Here is a 15156-nt window from a genome sequence, read left to right as displayed (position 1 = left end):
GGATTCGAACCACGGGCCTTCCGCTCTGTACGCGGACACCCTAACCACTAGGCTATGGACGCTGATAGTATGTCCAAAGGTTCGAAACCGGTAAGGAAGGTCGTAATTCCACTGTAGGCTCCTGTCACCCGTATCGAACAATACTGGTTCTGTTTTTGGTGACATACTTTGCCTTTCTCTAGCGATCAAACATGATGCTAACCAACTGGAAATCATTTGTGATTCCTAAAGCCGGATCTCGAAAGAGATACTTTGAACAGACTTTATGTTAATGCAATGGAGGTAAACGACAAAGGCAAATGAATATATATAAATGAAAATCGTGATGAGTTGGAAAATTGAGAACAGTGAAAAAACTTCCAGCCTCCACCGGGATTCGAACCCGGGCCTCCCGCTTTGTACGCGGACACCCTAACCACTAGGCTATGGACGCTGATTGTATGTCCAGAGGTTCGAAACCGATAAGGAAGGTCGTAATTCCACTGTAGGCGTTTGTCACCTGTATTGAACAATACTACCGTAGTTCTGTTTTTGGTGACATATTTTGCCTTACTCTAGAGATCAAACATGATGCTAACCAACTCGAAAATCATTTGTGATTCCTAAATCCGGATCTCGAAAGAGATACCATATAAATATATATATATATATATACAATTTAAGTACATCCAGACATCATAAAAAATCAATGATTGTCATGTTTACAAATGTTGAACCCAGCCTATTTATTTATTTCTCTTATACTTCCAATAAAGGATGATTTATAAAGGAATTAATATCACTGATGGCATAAAAAGCCCCGTACAAAGTTGATGAATTATATAACGACGAATAAAAAATTGGTACAGGCAAAAATATTTTTTTCAATTTTTTTTTAATAATTATTTGTTATTGATTTTACCATGATAAATACACACCATAAATAGCCAGCAGATGCAAGTCAAGGCTATTGTCAACCCATTCATTATTATGCTACAAAAGTCATTATTATGCCTTTTCACGATCGGGGTAAAGGAAACAAAAAGAAACACCACGAGTAAAACCGCATCAATAAAAAATATTTTCTGGAGCCCTTGTACTCTCACATGGGAAATCTCGTATACTTAGATGTACTCATTAACGGTCGGAAAGCGATACCCAATCTAAGAAACATTCATGATGGCAACAGAAAGAGCAACAAAAAAAATCCATTAGACCGCCCCAGACAGAGAGTACGCAAACGTTAATCGCGAGAACGATTAGCAGGCCTTTTGGGATGGCTCATGAGAGCATCAAATCAAATGCACATCAATTTCCCGACTCCCGTCATAAGAAAAGTTGATGATTTCAAAGAAAAGTCGTAACAAAGGAGAGAGCTTCTGGTGACTACGTAGGGGTTGTCTTTCTTTGCGAAACTCACCCGAAGGCAAAGGGGAGTTGTGAATTGAACCTTGGGGGGGAAGTTTGAACGATGATGTCATCATCTGTAATATGACATGCTAGGAGTTTTTTTTCCCTCCGTCTCTCGTGGTTATCTTCATCTTTCCCAGAGCTTGTATTAATATCCCAGCAAAGTAAGTCTTTTTTTTTTTAAAAGTCATCGACGACGCTAACATTTTGACAAGTATCGTAAATTTAATTTCTGAGTACGGTTATGATGTTTTTCAATGTCTCAGACAATGCCACGACTATAATCTTTGGAGTTGGTTTGAGAGATCTGAGAAATAATAATCGTGGAAGGATATTTTGGAGAATTTTATGATTTTTCATGTGATAGGGAGGGGGACAGGGAGAGATGAGAACATGATGCAACACACTGCAGCCGAGAAAATGTGACATCGTGTGTTAATGTTCAAAGTTTGTAGAGGTTATCTCACAAGAAAAAAATAGAGAGGGTCTTGTGGTAGTACATTTATACGTAGATGGGGAGAGAAAGGGGGTAGAGGGTGAGAGAGGGTGTGTGCGGTGGGGGGAAGAGTGATCAAAAGGGAGTTGAGTGGTGGGCAAAGAATGTAAGTCCGATCAGTTCATCTCAGCCTCCCCCCTCACCTTACCCCTCATCCCACAGTTTGTTTAGTTATATTTCTGTCTGGAGAGTTCCACTTCACCACTAAGAGGAGAGGACTAGGGAAGGAAGGAACAGCTTACCCACAAGATACAGTACAGAGCTAAATAACCAAGTATCGTGAAAATAGTTTTGCCATTGATGGGGTCATTTCATGAGCCTTGGCTGCAAAAATTGTCCCAATATGGAATGAAATATAGTTAATATACCTTCTCATAAGTCTTTCTTACTAATGGACTTTCAAGGAGGGGAGAAAGGGCGGGGGAGGGGTGAGGGGGAAGCTGGCACACTTCCTGAATTTCTGAAGTAAAAAAAACATCAAGCTATCCACAACCGCTGTAAGTTACAATCTCATCATATCGTATCAGTGCTCATAACGTTTCATATTTTGTACAATAAACGACAAAAATATGTTCGTTGATAAAATTAGACAAGGCCCTTTTCTCCCATAAAATGTTGCTAATTAGTTACCCACTAGCTGATTAAAATCAGCTCAGACAGTTTCACCCATAATTATCTTGTACCTCTCTTATGGTCGTGTCACGAGCGATAACGACGTTTTTGTAAATTTGCCGAGCCAAATCAAATTCATTTTTCATATTCTTCCTCTCTGTTTTTCGTTTTTGATTGTTTGCATCAAATTAAAAATAAAAATATGGGATAAGTACTCATATGTTGAAAATGTGGTAAACAACATGTTTTTTTAAATTCTTCAATATCATATTTGCATTTAAACAAACAGGATTGGGCTGCTACAGTAATGACTAAGCAGTAACGGTCATTTCTAGACTTGCATTCCCCACTGCCTCCACCAATAATTTTAGTCTACTCTAAATCAAATTGTCTTTTGGCTACCATTTTCTTTGTCTTGGTGCTTGAAATATGCTTTCTTCGTATTTTGCACGGACAAAGGTTTTCCTAAAGATTCGCCATTTAACTTCAAAATCAACTAAAGAGTCTATACAGTTCTGAAGGATGGTTAAAATTGTCTTCCCCGGGAGTCTTTTCAATTGCTTCAGCTCTTATCGGCTGGAAGGCATGCTTCTTTCTGGAAGTTGTTGAAGAGTAAATGAAATCCCCCCTTCCCCTTTTGTAGATTTTTGTTTTCTTTGTTTTTGTATGTTTATGAAGAGTCTGGTATATCACTGAAAACAAGTTTACGATATAGATATTTTATTCATCTGTTCGCTAGGCCAAGCCAGCACTGACAAACAAGCGATACCAACCAAGCTTTGCTAGGCTAAGTGTAAATGCAAGTCCAATAACTGTGATACGAGTACACTAAGCATACAACGATTCTTTTCCTATTAGGATACCTTTCTTGTACCCTACCCTTGAGTACCATTCTTGAGTACCATAAGCAGACAAAAGTTTCTTCTCACATTAGGAAACCTTGTTCCATACCTATACTCTACCCCTGAGTACCCTTCTTGGGAACCCTATTTCTTGAGTATCCTTCTTTGGGTACCATATTTCTTGGAGTACCCTCTTAGGTAGCCTACTACTGAAGTACCTGAGGCAGACAAAGGTTCTTTTTTTATTAGGAAGCCTTTTTATGCCTTACCACTGAGTACCCTATTTCTTGAGTACCTTCTTTGGTACCCTATTTCTTGAGTACCATTCTTGGCTACCCTACTTCTTGGGTACCCCATGCAATAATAAAAGGTTCTTATCGTAAGCCCTAAGTTTAGAGTGCAATACGACTTAATTCTTCTCAAGATTAACTACATCCTCCTTAAAAAGTCGAGAAACAGATTTTTTTAAATCGTTCGACTTACTGTAACCCTGTTCATGTCCTCTGGACCGGGAATTTCCAGCTCTTTGTGGACGTTTATCAACAGTTCGATGATGTCCCTCTGTTCGTCCGTCAGGTTCGGTGTTCCATCCTCGTCGCTCTGCTGAGGACTCATCTCCTGCTGTTGTTGCTTCTTTAGTAACTTTCTCTGCCGTTTGGATTTGCACTGTTCTTCTGTTAGTAGACCTGAACCGACGACGACAGAGAGAAGGAGAGAGCATTTCAAAAAACCACCGAAAACTAACGGCAGGTGAAAAAAGCTGGAGCACTTGGTAAATGCACTGCTAAAGGAGAGCATTTCAAAAACACCGAAAACTATGGGAGGTGAAAAAAGCTGGAGCAATTTGTAAATGCAACGCTAAAGGCGACTGGAATCTTTTGGAAATTTTTGCACTGTCCGTCGCCCTTAATATATTTTCACTTTTATTCATTAAGTCCTTTCAAATAGTTCTCTCCCTGAACTATGTTAGATATTGATCTTTCTAAACTTTCTAAACTGTCTTTAAATCGAGATAAACTACTATAAGCAGTGATTTATAACCACAGAAGGTCTGTGTCTAAGCCACGAGTTCCATCCAAAGCGAGGTTGACCTTTATACACAAACCCCACAGTTAGCCACCTTTGACTATAAGGATTCACTCTAGGCTTCATGAATGAACAGCATATCCACGCCGACGACTGAATGAAGCAGAATCTCACGGTGATATCAGAGTACGTCTTCCTCGCCGTCTTTGAGAGCCCTTCACACGAATACTATTTTTTTGATAGGTAATGTCTATATCATTTGTAAATATTAAAAGATGATTACCCCCCCCCATGGTGATATGATACAGTACCTTCTGTAGATAGGTACAGGACTGGGTCAAACACAGAGTGAGCTCCATCAAGGTAACGTGAGGGTGCAGTTGCCATCAGGAGACAGGTAAGCTAGACGCACCGTAAAATACATCCTATCTATCGCTGGCTACCCTCCCCGATAGCCCCCCCCCCTCCTCCCTCTCTTACAACTGCAACTATCAATATGTTAACTTCTTGTGAGACACACCACGCTGCTAGAATTTCCAAAGTATAACTCAACATAATCCAATGATTATACCACCCTCCACTCATCCACCCCCCATACCATCCTCTCCCATCCACCCACATACCACCCTCCCCTATCCACCCCCATACCACCCTTCCCCTATCCACCCCCATACCACCCTTCCCCCATCCACCCCCCTCCTCATCCAAACCCCCTTACAGTCTTCATTTTTGTGATTTTCGCTGGATTTAAACTTACACTCCGGTAACATTCCTACTTCCCGGCACTTCCGAAGCCGACATTCTTGGCATTTCCGTCTCATGTACATGTCCATTTCACAATTACCCCCTCTCGTGCACTTATATTGCGCATTTTTGGTGATACTTCGCCGAAAGAAACCTGGAGACAAAACAGAAGGAGAGGGACAAGTTAACCCTTTGCCCAATGTTCCCACCATGTAGTGGTCAAGAAAAGGAAAAGAAGGAAATACCATGCATTTATATCTGATGCCTAACGAGCCATACTTTAAGTTAATTCCACCCGAATTTTGCAGGACGACACTACAAGAGCCTTTGACGCAAACAAAAATTTGTGGGGGAAAAAAAACATCCCCTTAGATGTCCCAGTTTCAGTATTTGTATGAACGAACAAAGAGCAGTTGTGTGTGTGCCTGTGTTTAATACAGTAGAAATCAAATGGTACTCGTTTGATTGCAAATACTGCACACGCATAAATTTCGCACCCGTTCGGCCATAAAGTAAAGTTACAGATAGCGAAAATCGATTCAATTCTGGAAACTAGAGCACCAATGGTGCAGAAGCTCATACCTTTTCGAGCTCAAAAATGTAGGGCCCACAAAACTTTATGGCCCACCAAATTTCAGGCCATTTTTCAGATTCCACCAATTTTGGGCCCATGAGGCCAAACAATTTAAGTTCAAAGACAAATTTATACCCCTAGTTCAAAACGGCGATAACCCCCCCTCCGTTAGCAGAATCCTGGCCACACCACTGGCTATAATTCCTATTTTCCCCCTTTAAGTCCTATTTTACCCACTCTCTCAAACAATACCACTGACCTACCCTATTAAACTTTCTCCCCTCTACCTGAGCAGAAATAACTTCACAAGCACTCCTTCCCAAAATTTTGGCTGGCTGCCTACATACCTCAGGCTCAAAGACTTTTAAGAATCGGCAAGTGCTGATTGGCTACAGGGCTCTCATGCTTACAGTTCAACAGTTAATAACAACTCCCAATCCTGCTTTAATTCCACTAACAGTCTCTGCAGAGCTTAACCACAAATGTAAACAAACACTGCAGAGACTGGTAGATAAATTAAAGGAGCTTAGGAAAAATGTGAAGGCTCAGATATTTTTAGACAATGGGGATTAATTGTAATTAATTAACTTTTGACCCAAAATTTTTAGGCATCACCTTATTCATACACAATCCAACAATCATCAGTTCAACTTTGAGTATGATCCATCGAAATCTTGAGGAGATTGAGATATTTGAAAATATTACAAAGAATGACCCCCGATGACCCTCTAAATGACATCTGACCTCAATTTTCCGAACACCACTCCTAACCCTCATCCCGAGGAACGTTGTGACCAAGTTTCATTATAACTGGCCATACACTGTATGAACAGAAGCAGTTTGAAAATATAGGGATGCGGCCCGGGCCACAAAAGACCCCTAGTTGATCTTTGATCTCAAATTCATGAACACCCTGAAGATAAAACTTCCATAGTACTATCGTGACAAACCCTCAACATTGTACCATGGAATCTGTAGGAGAAGAAGCATTTTGCGTATTTCCACAAAATGGCCCATTACGGCCCACAGGTGACCTTTGACCCCAAATTTCGGACCATCTCTGATGGCCCTATACCCAATGGTCCTTGTGTTCAAGTTTCATGAAATTCCATTAAACACTGTGCGAGTGGGAGCGGTTTTACCAATTGTTGACGGATAGAGTGATAGATGCCGCACTGTAACAATAGCTCACACCAGCATGCTGGTATGAGCTAAAAACAACCAGGAGAAAAAATATTTTGAGATTAGTATAAAGATTACATTCCTTGTCAAAACAAATATGGTTAGTCCCTGTAGCTGACTCATGTGCTTTATTAGTGGAAAATTACTGTAAATTTGAAAGAACAAGTGTTCACAGCCCAGTACTGTAGTGGTTTGCAGTTGTTGCCCTTTTTCTACTTTTACAAAACATGCATCTTATTAGACTATTTATTTAGACTATTTTACTTTTACCTCCATTAAATTCTCTCACCCAACATCTGCCACCGTCCCCCCACCCCCACCCCAACGGCACCCCTTGCCAAGTCCCCTACCCCCATGTCCCCCTATGCCCACCCCCATGTCCCCCACCCCAACAGCACCCCTTGCCATTTTCATTTACTAAATAGTCATTTAATTTTTAACTTATTTTAGTCTCACTCAAAGAGTTTCCAATCACGTTTATTCATACATATTGCTAGTGAAAAAACATAATAGGCTTGACAAGGCTAGGGTTGAGAGTAAAACCAGTTTTCTGTCCTAGCTTTACTACCTTTCACTTTCTTAATTTCTTCAAAAATCTGATGAAAACTGTCGCATGACACTGAATACTATTCCTGGCAGACATTGACCCTAAAACCGATCATGAATTTTACTTCATTGACGAGCAGGCTAATGATGAACAATTTTTCGCTTCAATGAGCGATGAAATTTTTACATCTTTTGTCTGGTGGTTAAAGCACAATGCTCAGATATGTTTAATACAGCAGAGAAAGAAAAAAAAAACAATTCGGCTTTGACCGATGTAAGAAGAAGATATTCTAAGGGCTCCCGGTTGAAATTTGTTCAGTTTCCTCTATGAAATGCTTTTCGAGACATTGATGATTGAAAATTGTCGCAGTTTACACCATAAGCAAACCTACAGGAGGCAACATGCTCATAAATATTCATAATGTACAGGGTGCATAAACCTAATTGCAATACCATCATATTCCATGAAGCCTTTGAGTGACCCACCCATGAATATCTGAACTTCCGGTTTAGTAATCTCCCCCCGTCAACCCCCTCCCCCCTCCTTTGGGTGACCAAATCCTGAGCGAGCAATCAACTGTGAACACGAAAGTGATTGTGGAATAAATTATTTGTGGGTTTGAAAAGACTGGTTTAAATCAGTGGAGACAATGCAGACCTGGCAATAAATATAGCAAAGGGACTTGGATGTACCCAAGGACTGTGGATGTTCCCAAGGGCCCTGGATGCAACAAGGGCCATGGATGTACCAAGGGCCATGGATGTACCAAGGGCCATGGATGTACCCCAAAGACCGTGGATGTAACAAGGGCCATGTATGTGGCCACTCATGCACCATGGGCCATATACTATATCGGTCGTACCTAGTGCATTGGAGTACTTTACCTACTAGAACAAGAACATAAAAGTTGCAAGACAACACTAATTACCGACTGCACCGTTCGAAGGGCCAGAGGCAACATTTCAGACCTCACTCCCTGTCACTCCCTTACATACTGTAGCCCTCACCCACCCCCATCACTCCCTTACAAAGCCATCCCCCCCCCCCCATCACTCCCTTACATAGCCCTTCTTACAGTTAGTATCTTAACTCGTGACTAGTTAACCAAGTCACAATTGGAATAGCGTTAAAATATGACTTAATTGGAATACGGTGACTTTGTATTGCTTTGACATACGCATACCATCATATTCATGAACACACAACTAGATACCCCGGCTCAATCAAATTATTAATACACATCTATGTGGTTAAAGCCATCTGTTGCTGCTCCCTAAATTAGAGATTCACAATCCATTTAAGGACAATCAATACAAAAAGTTGGTCCCACAAATTTACATTTTGTTTTAAAAGTTTAATGAAGATTCTTTTGATTGGCATACTTTTCACATAATTTCGTGCATCCACTGTGAGATTTCGGTGGACTCTACAAACAACAGATGTTTCCGTAACCTTAACGAGACTGCGCGCAAAAGTCAACCGGAGATACACGATTTTGGGCAAGAATGAAGTCATTATCATGTTGGGGGTTTTCCTGATCGGTACTTTTCTCACCAGGGGGTGACTTCCCTTGCTGTACCACTTAAGTCTCTTTATTTCTTCACGACGACTTGACACTTTCATATAAACCACCGCTAAACTTCTAACCTAGAACCCGTTCTCAAATAACCTTCTGGTGATGTTATATAACTCCCACCTACTGCACGGAACATGAATCAAGCCGTAACCATTTAATCTGTACCGAGGGGTGAACGAACGCCGGTGTCGTCCTGACACTTCGTGGCGGCATTTTGGCATCCGACTTTGCAGCAGCAACTTTTTACGGGAAAAAAATTGCGAGGCATTGATCTCTGCAGAGATTGCAAAATTCTTTTCCTTCTTTTTTTTTGCTTTCTCACCCCCAGCTCATTTTCACGCAGAGATATTAAAACTAATTTTAACATGTAATTAACGGTAGCAATCAATTCAGACACATCTGTCACTCAGATATTTCCCCCTGCGTAAAAAAAAATGTTAATCCTATGCGAGCACGAACGAGCAAGCGATTTAAACACGAAAAACAATTTTTCGTGCGAGTAGAACAACGGCATAGAAGCCGAATTAAAACTAAAACTAAAACCATTAGTTTATAGAATGTAATGGTTTCCTTTTCTCCTTCCAAAAATACCTCCATGAAAGATGTCGGGTGCGGGGTGAGGGGCGGGGGAGGGTGTCAGAGTTCAATACCCGCTTTTAAGCACGACCATCTCCGTAATACTTCTCGACATTGAAAAAAAAGAAAAATGCTCTTATCGAACCTTTGCAACCCTCGCAGCTGAGGGCATTGTAATGAAAACCTGACGCTCGGTCCCCACAGACAAGGCAGAGTTCTAGATCCATCCGGGGCGCGGGGCCTTTTCGTTTCTTTACACTCGAACCGTTGACACCATCTGATAAGGAGGAGCCCAGAAAGTTTTGACTGGATTCGGAGGAGGCTGAGACTGAAGAAGAGGGCGTGGCGACGGTGGTCTGTGACTGGCAGTATGCTCCAGGGCTGTAGTCTGTGCTCATGTCCTCATCCGAATCATTCGGTTCCTTCTTTATAGTCATAGATGGATCTGAAAGGACAGAGAGAGAGAGAGGATTGTTTTTTTTGTTTTTTTCCGTCTGTTTTTTTGTACTGGCATAGCGGATAAAAACTGAGAGAGAGCATACTTTTTAGTGAGAGGGATAACATATAAAGAACAATTTTGATGTCAAAGGTCATAAGATTGTGGTAGTTAATAATGATAACTGGTACTGAGCAGTAGGTCAAAGTGTAGGTCAAAGGGGAGGGAGGTCAAAGTGTAGGTCAAAGTGTAGGTCAAATTGTAGGTCAAAGGGGGTCAAAGTGAAGGTCAAAGTGTAGGTCAAAGTGTAGGTCAAAGTGTGTCTACCGACGAACGATGACCGGTTGAAGCATCATATTTTAGTTTGGTCTGTAAATAAAACAATCTTCAACTAATGCAGCTTTCATTTATTAATATTGAAATGTTGGTCTAATAGTCACAGTAATTACCTCTGCTGCTATGGGATTTTAGTATTAAAATGGCACCAAAATTGTTTTCTTTTTTTTAATTTACATTTTTTAAACAATATTCACCTCAAAAAGCTGCCCTACCTAGTTAAGTGGATTGAAGCAGACAAGTTAACTAGGCATTGATATCAAGGAGCAAAGAACACATCAAAGAAACTTTACCATTAGAAGGTACTGCAGTTGACTATATAGCAGTTGTGATTGAAGTAAGAGGGGCAGCTATGGTAGGTAAGTTCTGTTTTTAGGAACCAGAATGGAATTCCTTCAACCCCCCCCCCCTGTAATCTCCCAAACCTCCGCCTCCCCTCAAATTTCAAGTATGTAAAATATCAAAAACAGTGTCCACTGAATAAAACATTGTCTGTCTCATTCTGAATCAACCCATTCCTCATGTCCCAACTCTCACCCTATAAGCCCTTCTCCCAGCCCTCTCCTCTCACCCTATAAAAATGCTCTCCCAACCCTCTCCTCTCACCTTAAACCCCTCTCCCAATCCTCTCCCCTCACCCTATAACCCCCCTCCTCTCACCCTATAAGCCCTTCTCCCAACCCTCTCCTCTCACCCTATAAACTCCTCTCCCCTCACCCAATAAACCCCCTCCTCTCACCCTACAAACCCCTCTCCCAACCCTCTCCTCTCGCCCTGAAGTAGACTTGCCTTCAAAACACTACCGCAAACAAATGTTTGTCAATTATAAATACCAGATTACAATCTCTGCATTTTCATTATTTATTAATGAACCGTCTTTCGACAGGCAGTTGGTCGAGCTTATTTCGACCAGACGATTTTAATCCAAAACAGACTGCGATATGCATGCCCGTCAAATTAATTCTGACAGAGATGCGACAAATATTTCCACGCCGGCAACATGTGGATCTATATTTTTCAAACAAACAGTGCACAGTAAGTGCAATGACTTTCGCACTATGACGAGGAGCCAAAGCCAAGCAAGCTTTCCTTGGTATAACTATACTGTATACCGTATATATACAGTGTTGGGGGTGTACCAGCATATAGTCGTAAGTTTCTGTATGTTCTGCGAATCGAATCCCGAACTTGCTTTATCTGTCTACGCATCTGTTAAACTTTCTCCAGCAGTCTCAGACTCGTCAAGTATATATATATGTGAGTAACAATGGATGCCGACTTCAATAAATTTGTTCATTAGTTTATTGGATGTGTGAACCGCAAAACAAAAAGGACACAAGGAACAGCTTTAACAGCCTTCCTGCCGTACATTGGAATAGTGGTAGTACTATATAGCAACATATATATATATAAATGATATATCTTTCTCAACCTGCCCTACCCAAAGCCACTTTTCAGGGGGAGGGAGGGGGGAAGGGGTCTTGAATGGTTGGTACAATCTAAGCAGACGGACATATATAAATAAATTTATTAACGTCTGGTTGGGTGGCGTTTATCTTGGCGCAGAGTGCTCCATGTCCGGTGGACAGAACGAAGTATCGGTGAAAATTAGTTGAGATTAGTGGAACACTAGTAGTTGTTACTCAGAGTTTCACCTTCAGGGATGATCACTCAGCTACTGGTCCATATATTTATATACATATATATATATATATATAAATGTATGTATACATATATATATATATATATATATTTATATATATATATACATATATATATATATTTATATATATATATATACATATATACACATTCATATTCATATATATTCATATATATATATATTCATATTATGTCACACATATGCAGGCAGGCTAAGGCAGCTTTAATTTATACCAGCACCATGCGTGCAGGGCAGAGACACAAAAGCTTTTGTTTTCGAGGAAGACAAAAGTGCATTGAAGGAGTCGTTGCCACGATCTCGCTCCCATCCATATAATACAATTTGCGTACTGATAACAGCTGCGATATCAAAGACACAGTTCACAGTTGCGGGTAAGATGTTGGCTCTTCAGCTTAATCGTGTCCTGCCTACAAAAGTGCAACTCCCAGAGTCGATACGGCCGTTATAAATTCAGACTGTATTGTCAAACTATATAGCATGATCCGATGGGTCATACTGTACATATACAGCATTACTACACTACAACAATGAACTCAGCATCTGTAGTGACGTGGAAAATTTGACTGATTGATTGTGAATAGAGATGCGTTTTACGATTGAGATCACTAAATATATTATAACCTTGGATTAAAGGATGCATTCTGTTTAAAACTCAAAAGGAGGTCATTCTTGTTCAGAGTTCAAATTTACATATATCTTTACTGTACTGTCAGTCGTGTACAATACACATTACTTTCACTCACAGAGACATGCAGTACTGCACTGCACCGTACTGATTAGCCTTCCAATACTTGATTAAATTCTTTTTCATTGTATCCATGGGTATAAATTACCGTATCGGGGGAGGGGAGGGGGGGGCCGGTTCTCACTTGGAGGTCCGAAGAGAACGCTGGCCTACGAAGATTTCCGTCCAGCCCTCGAAAAAAGACTGGACCGGGGTCATACACACACATGGGTACGAGGGCCCTCGTAGAAAAATTCATTTAATTTCTTGGCTTTTGCAAAGGGTGAAACTTCCTTCCACAAAAATGTTGTACCAACTTACCAATTCTTAGCAAGTTGAAATATCAAGACAATAACCTTTAAATCATGTGTGTGAGCTTACAACAGCTGTTAAAACTTGCACGTTCCAAAAGTTTACGTGCAAATTGCATTGATCTGTGCAAACTTTCGATTTGCATGGATCATTACTCCATTACCACAACAACAACAACAACATACTGTAATCACATGAAAGACTTCCTCTACTCAAGTTCACATTTATGTGGCATTTTGGGTTGCTTAGCAACCCAAACTTTACTCATGAATCAAAAATTTGGTCATGCATTTAGCACAATTTGTTTTCTTTTCTATTTTCAAAGTAGTACTCATCATCTACAGCCTATTGAAGAATTTTCAACAACTTTCAAAGTTGTAATTGCTCAAAAATGACTAATTATTGCAAAGTCTGATGAAACTTCTACACAATGTTCTAGATATATCATATATACCAAGTGAAAGCCAGGTTGTGAGTCAACACTGTTAATAATAAATTTGAAACTGATTTATTCATAAATTTGAACTGATTTATTAACTGTAACTTATTGCTGTCCAGGAAATCATCCACTCATATATAGTATCAATTTTGTACAATTTGCAAATTTGGAAGACACTTTGCCACATTTACTCTATGACACAATCACTTAGGATTAAAAAAAAAACTTTTTTGGGGGGAATATAAAATACCTATATGCTATAAATTGAATAATTATGTCTACCAGACTTTTTTTTAAAACACACTTTTCCCCTTCAATAGCAACAACTGTTGTGATGGCACTGATATATAGTAACCTTCTATTAACCAAAACACCACATCCAACCCACACTGAAACCAGACTACTGCACCACAATGTCTACCATTGAGCCTATTGTGGTGTGTGCTACATACCACCGTACCCAGTACTGAACATGGTAATGGGACACGTCTAACTATAGTCTGAACTTAGAGAAAAAAAAAAAGAACTGGCTCCAATCACAGCTAAAGGGCAACTTAGTGTGTCTATAAACAAGAGCCCAGAGTCAATGACCTCGGAAACAGAAAACAGGGGGAGTATAGGTTTCATGTACAATATACTAGTAAACTATACCCATGTACAGGTAGAGAGGTTTACTATGATCAGCTGATAAAACGCTAGTCATATGACCACGAGAGCATGATTCTATTGTTTCCTCTACTGGGTTTCTTTCTGGGAATTGATGATGAAACAGCATTGTAATAGGAAGGTAACATACTGTACAGTAGCAAAGGGACACCGAAACAGAAAGGGAAACCCCGGAGAAGTTAAGCGGCGCAGAAAGGACACCTGATAAAATATCAAGGAACAAGAACAGTACAGTACATGGCAATGTTTGTATCATTTTGGATTAGACTATACAGAGCCTTAGTAAACTTTAATACCCAAAAAAGGTTGTCAAAAGTACTTTTTACTTTTGTTTTTGCCGGTGCACATTAGAGCTATCATTGTTTGATTCTGATGGTAACCTGGGACTGTGGCAGATATGGAATTGAGGGATATTGCCATATCGATAGTGCGCCCATTTCGAATGCACTGTGACTCGGAAATTTTGAATCATGATTGTAATCGAATATTGTTTTATACTTTCATCAGACCAAAATTTCGCCGATGTAACATGCCCTTTTTATTCTCGTTTTAACAGTGTCTATCTGTGAATGTAGGGCTTGCGGTGATAATTAACACAATTGATAATTATGCAGATTTGAACAGTACATGACCTCATCGACAAATAGTAAATTCTTAGAATCTCAATCGGATCATTTTCCTCGACTGGAAACTGAAAGTAACAACAACAAAAACAAAACCACACAAAAAAAAAGGTATACTTTCACGAAACATAGGACATCTCTTGAAAGCCATACAAAAACCTAAAAATGACAATTCCCTACAGCCCGGTATGTATGAATCATATCTCAAGCATAAGGAAACCAAACTAAAATACTGTCAAAAACATTAGCAATTTCATAATTTAAACAACCAAGAACAGCAAGGGGACAAAAGGTTGATGAGAGCTTCTTTCTAAAAACATGTATTATGAGCCAAAAGTTTACTAATGGTACTTGTCAGTTTTCTGCAAAGAT

The 15156-nt window shown here is 40.1% G+C and overlaps 1 protein-coding gene across 7 annotated transcripts in view; it reads right to left on the bottom strand.

The window, feature by feature from the left end:
* The window catches only part of LOC139966114 (oxysterols receptor LXR-alpha-like), a 210205-nt gene that overhangs the window by 16953 nt on the left and 178096 nt on the right, over positions 1-15156 (bottom strand). For all 7 annotated transcript variants that reach the window (XM_071968841.1, XM_071968849.1, XM_071968856.1 and 4 more), the window contains 3 exons: positions 9710-10009; positions 5123-5263; positions 3823-4025 (listed from right to left, as the gene is read on the bottom strand). In XM_071968841.1, the coding sequence (XP_071824942.1) occupies positions 3823-4025; positions 5123-5263; positions 9710-10009 (644 nt within the window). The remainder of the gene's footprint in view (positions 1-3822; positions 4026-5122; positions 5264-9709; positions 10010-15156) is intronic.

The sequence above is a fragment of the Apostichopus japonicus genome, chromosome 1 (genome assembly GCF_037975245.1).
Source record: "Apostichopus japonicus isolate 1M-3 chromosome 1, ASM3797524v1, whole genome shotgun sequence".
Taxonomy (NCBI): domain Eukaryota; kingdom Metazoa; phylum Echinodermata; class Holothuroidea; order Aspidochirotida; family Stichopodidae; genus Apostichopus; species Apostichopus japonicus.
The sequence above is the reverse complement of the archived record's forward strand: the minus strand, read 5'-3'. Positions and strand labels throughout refer to the sequence as shown.